General features: G+C 30.5%; 2 protein-coding genes across 2 annotated transcripts; one reads left to right on the top strand and one right to left on the bottom strand.

Moving 5' to 3' along the window:
* Positions 1 to 472: 472 nt before the first annotated feature.
* LOAG_09971 (hypothetical protein) lies at positions 473 to 625 on the top strand (the record flags this gene model as incomplete). Its single annotated transcript, XM_003145498.1, has 1 exon — positions 473 to 625. A coding segment is annotated over one exon (153 nt), but the record flags the coding sequence as incomplete, so codon positions are not given.
* Positions 626 to 1,414: 789 nt separating this feature from the next.
* Positions 1,415 to 5,106, bottom strand: LOAG_09970 (translocation protein 1). Its single transcript, XM_020448059.1, has 9 exons — positions 5,012 to 5,106; positions 4,615 to 4,723; positions 4,214 to 4,383; positions 3,949 to 4,113; positions 3,750 to 3,885; positions 3,061 to 3,180; positions 2,788 to 2,977; positions 2,473 to 2,684; positions 1,415 to 2,049 (listed from the first exon to the last, which is right to left on the bottom strand). Exons 1-7 carry the CDS (start codon positions 5,051 to 5,053, stop codon positions 2,805 to 2,807), a joined length of 915 nt encoding a protein of 304 aa, XP_020301763.1. The 5' UTR covers positions 5,054 to 5,106; the 3' UTR covers positions 1,415 to 2,049; positions 2,473 to 2,684; positions 2,788 to 2,804.
* Between the last annotated feature and the right edge of the window lie 216 nt (positions 5,107 to 5,322).

The following is a 5,322-nucleotide window of genomic DNA, read 5'->3' as shown; positions in this document are numbered from 1 at the left end:
TTGACAATAGAAATGATTATGAAAAGCTTATCAATTTATAATTATATGTAGTTTGTACAATTCATAAAAGAATTAAAATTTATGTTAAAACATTTAATTGTATGATAAATTTAATGTTTACTTACAGGATTAACTTTTACAAAACTTCTAATTCTGCAGATTTAAATAATTTTCTGTTTTATAGACTTGTATAATTTCCAATTTTGTAACCTTATTACTTATTACAGTTTCCACTTTTACAAACTTAATTTTTACAATTTCCAGTTTCACTTGTAATTGTACCTATTTATAAGCATCAAAAGGAGTTTTTTTTTGATGTATTTTGGAGAAGAAATATCACAAAAAAAAGTATTAAAAGTTGAAATTGTTGAAAGTATTGGAAATGATATGTTTTTTAATCACGTTTTAATCTTTTTCTTTTTTTTTTTACTTCATAATAAAGAGTAAAAAAAGGAAGCTAATGTTATTTAAGGATCGATTCCTGATAGTTTATACGATAGTTGGTATGCAATGGTGTACCAAAGATGCTAATGTATTGCTATGTTGGGAACGAGTAAAAGCTCAACAAGTTCCAACTAAATCGATTATTGTTAATGCTAAATTGAAGCAATCAAAAGTATCCTAACAAAAGTGATCATCATGAAATATAACAAATGAACATGAAATCTTGAACTTTGAACTAAATGAAAACTGTAAATTGGAAATCCATAACATGGATCAGAGGATTTATGATGTTTCGAAGATATTCATCTCATAGTTCCTAATATTTGTTGGTATTGAAGAAAAAATATCATGATACTGTTAAACCAAAGTGATTTAATCATATTTTCATTACTTAACTCTGAACCCTATCATATACGTAATAAATTTTACACATTAAAATTAGAAGAGGAGAAAGGAAACTTTTGCCAAATAAAACTAAAAAAAACCATCAAATGATCGTTGCAAAACTGGTTATATATCTCTGTGCTAAAAAATAACCATTATTAGTATTCAACCATGTATTAATACACGAACTCCCAACCCTAAGCCAGGTAGGTTCACATGCTTCTCGAAACAGAGATCTAGCCGTCAAATAGTCGTCAAATCGTTCGCATTAATGTTGAAGCTGTTGATCAGCAACGAAAGATGAGAAATGAAGAAAATCCGAATTTTTTTTTAAATGTAGGAAATCAATGTCAAAATCGATTTATGACAGAAATATATAATATATGAAAGTCATGCCTATAACATAAGCAAGTACAATGATTTAAAAATAAGAACAAAGCTTATTTGTGCAGAGAATATGAAATGAATTATTTGAAAAGCAGTACTAAATTACAATATTTACACGTAAAGAAATATGTAGTGAAAGAAAGAAAAATATGAACTCCTTTTTCACAAAATTTGCAAAAGCAAAATTTGGCAAAAGATTCCATTACTACTTTCTGAACTTTCTTTTTAAATCTTCATATAAAATAAGCCATAAGTTAGCATGAATAGATCGCAAGAAGAGAGCATTGCGAAAGTGACAGCAATCAAACTGGAAATATTTAAATGAGAGTCCAGAAGTGATTAGTTACTGCTCAAGAAAACAAATAGTTGAAAGAAATTTTAAGGAGTTTAAGATTTTATTCCAAAAATTTATAAAAAATAAGCTGCGCCTAATCATCCAATTATACAATTGAAATAATTAAGCTGCACATTATGATGTACTGAAATGATGTAAATAAAATACCCAGAATATTTGACAAACTGACGAAAGAATCCTATCTACAAACCATTACGACAAAAAATTGATTTTTTTTCTTGAAGAATTAAAGCATGCTGAAACATTAATGATTTTTGATCCTCTAACACCCTATTATTATTATCCCTGTAGCAAACGTTAGAAAGTAGAGAAGCGTAAGTTTAAATAAATAACATTTAATCAAACCGGAATCATTCATCAATAAGTACGAAATCGTCGTCTGCTTTCCTAGCGCGTCGTCTTAATCTTATCTTACGATCATCATTACCGCTTTCACCACTTCCAGTATCACCGCCATTGTTCAGTGAACCACTCGTTTCCTGAAGAAAAATTAAATCGCAGCAAAAGTAATAGAAATCATCATATGCACCATTTACTCAAAAATACGATCGATCATAGTAATTTATCGGTATTTTTTTCTATGAATTATTTCCTATCACACCTACCAAAAGTACAAACTTTTCAACGTCTTGGAGAATGTATATCATAGTGTACTAAAATCCAAAATAAGATTTAGCATCTCAAAATTGTATTATGATTTATCAAACAATAACAATTAATTACAGATAACTATTGTCGTTTAATAAATGATAAGAATTCCTATCCTTGATAAGAAATTACAAAATTAAGGCTGAAGGTCTTCTTCTACTTTCTAATACAATTGATAGTTCTTTACATGAGGCTGAAATCTCTGTAAAACTTGATTTTAAAAAATAAAATTATAAAAATGAAGCTCTAGTAACCTGACTGCTTCTACCATCCGAATCCGAAGTACTGTCCACTTTTTCATCCGTTTCATCATTTTCATTATCATTGCCTAAATCGGCATTTTCATCTCCACTTTCTTTTCTTCGAGACTGATTTTCTTTCCCGATCTTCTCATTTACTTCAGTTGTCTGACTGTCACTTTCACCGCTTTTCATTCCTTTTTTACCCATTAATGGTTCCTCATCATCTGAATGTTCGCTAATGAAAACATCACTGAGATCAATACGACATATGACGTCGATCAAAAGAATCTCATTTAAATTATATTCAGTTACTGCTAAAAAAATTACCAGATTTCTTTTTGCCATCACTTTTTTTTCTTTTTATTACTTGCGGCGATTCCACCAGAGCAATATTCATAAGTGTACCAAGGTTGGAATGATTCAAAGAAGCCACAATCTTCCGTTAAATTAGGTAGCAACCACAATTTATGTTTGCCCATAGTAACTGCCCAAATTATGGCAAATAATATCGTTCGAGCTGTAAGAATTAAATAAAATGAAGAAATGTAAAAATGTTCATTCTAATGACAAAATCATAAAATTGAAAATCTAAAGCTTCACCTACTGCAACACCAATAAGCAATCCAAAGCAAGCTAATCCACAGACTGATAAATAATAAACGCCTTGACGTAACCACATCGGCCAAAGAGGGAATAAACAACCCGCTATGGTACCCAATACTGAAATAATTTAAAACACCAACCAATGTTTTGTTTTTTTATTTTTAATTCTATGGCTTCGTAGATTTTTATGGCTTGTCTACTATACTTTTACTCGTGTAGCAGGTACTATTCTTCAAACTACGACTAAAACAAAAAGGAAAAAAGAAATTTGTTCAGGCATCAAGACATATTTTTACAGAAGAATGTAGTGACAAACAAGATTTGGAATTATTTTAAACCGTATAATCCTCAATTTAACAATATCATTTATTGCTGGAATTAAAGAAAAGTATTAGTAAAAGAATGAAACACCATTACTGATTAATGTAAAGTACAGTAATGTTGAAAAAACCATCAACCCTCGTACTTTGGTACGATGATGCTGAGTTTCCTCATTGATATTCATCAAATCTTAACTCGTCAAGCTTATTAACCATACAAGAACTGCAGAGGATAACAGTCAGCTATCTTCTCATAACAAGAAGTCATGCAATAGAAAGGGAAGCAATAATTCCCCCTCCCCTTCCTAAAATCGTACGAAGTTATGATATTATTAAGTATTAGAAAGCAATAGACGAGATACTAACCCATAAGAGCACCGATAACTTTCTTGTATAAGGGTGTTGGATCAAAGATCCAAACATATACATCGTTTGCGTCATTAAATGATTGCTCCAGATGAAGTTCTAATTTGATTTTACGTTTTTTCTTCTCTTCCTCTTCCTGGAAGTATAACATGAGAATGGTAAATCATATCTCCGGTAAACACTAAAACAAAAAACTCACTTTCTTCTTATCCTTATCTTTTCCATTCTCTTCGTCGTTGTCATCGCTTTCCTCTTTCTTTTCTTCCTTATTTTTCTCTTTTTCCTTTTCCTTTTCAAATTGGTCACCCTTATTTGATTTCTTTTTTGGCGACTTGCTCACATCAGTCCCTTTTTCTTTTTGGTCCTGAAAATTGTGTATTCGATGATTTGGAAATTGTATTGTGAAAAGAAGCAAAGAGCAGATGGAAATATTATGTAATCTTTAAATAAAAATTAAAGACAACCTTCCTATCGTCCTTCTTTTTTGGAACTAGCTTCCTTGCCCGAAAAAATAGACCTTTTTCCAGGAGTGAACGCATAAACATGACAGCTGCCTGTCGTGTAGCGAATTTTATATCTTTCGCTGCATGACCATATTTCTTAGATTCATACAATGTGTCAACTGCTTTTGCACCTTAAACCGTTCACAGCTTTAGATTCAAACGGGAACCATTTAAAAATAAATGAACAACATTATCATATTAACAAGTTTTACAACAACACATTGTGATCCTCCGTCTCATTTGCTTTCTCTTTTTTCCCCTCTTCTATTCTATGCAAAATGGAAAGGGATTTGCCCATTCCTGAAAAACACATAAAACATAAACCTTGATTCAAGAAAAGCAATGGAAGGGAAAACCAATACCGGTAAAATAATGTACTTCATTGCCTTCAAACATTGTTGTCTTTGTTGGACAATTAAATCGAACGTAACGTGCAATAGTATCTTCTTCTTTCGTCAACTTTTGATTTGGCTGAAATTTTCAGTATCAAAAAAAGGAGTGAAAACACTTCAATTAGCAATATTTTAACTTTCTCATTAATATGACGGATATGAGTAGAATTAAAAAAAAGAAGGATACGGGACAGAAAGGCAGTACTCTAAATAACTGAGCAAACAGATACACTGGTGATCCTTTGATTTGTCTGATTATTCAATTCCGTATCTGTTCATTATTAAATCTCATAATCTGCTAAAGAATCATTTACTTTATCTATCTATCCAATCTATCTGTACGTAAAATAATCAAAATAACACTTACATCACTGGATTTTTTTCTCCCACCTTTACGTCTGTCCGCCATTATAACCAACTGTAAATGTAAAAAAAAAAAGAAGAAAGTTAGATTTTTTGAAAAGATACAATGAGATATAAAAGAAGTGTGAATATATGTAAATGGATATAAGGAAATGCTTAAACGCATGCTAGAAAAATTCGCCTTTCTTAAATTCTGAATAAGAAGTGTCAGGAGATGAGTAAATTAGATATCCTCAAAATATCAAGAAAATCAATTTCTTTTCAAAATATCAAAAGAATCAATTTCTTTACATTGTCCCACAAAAATCAAATAAT

This window comes from Loa loa, assembly GCF_000183805.2.
Source record: "Loa loa unplaced genomic scaffold supercont3.307, whole genome shotgun sequence".
NCBI classification, from domain to species: Eukaryota; Metazoa; Nematoda; class Chromadorea; order Rhabditida; family Onchocercidae; genus Loa; species Loa loa.
The sequence above is the reverse complement of the archived record's forward strand: the minus strand, read 5'-3'. Positions and strand labels throughout refer to the sequence as shown.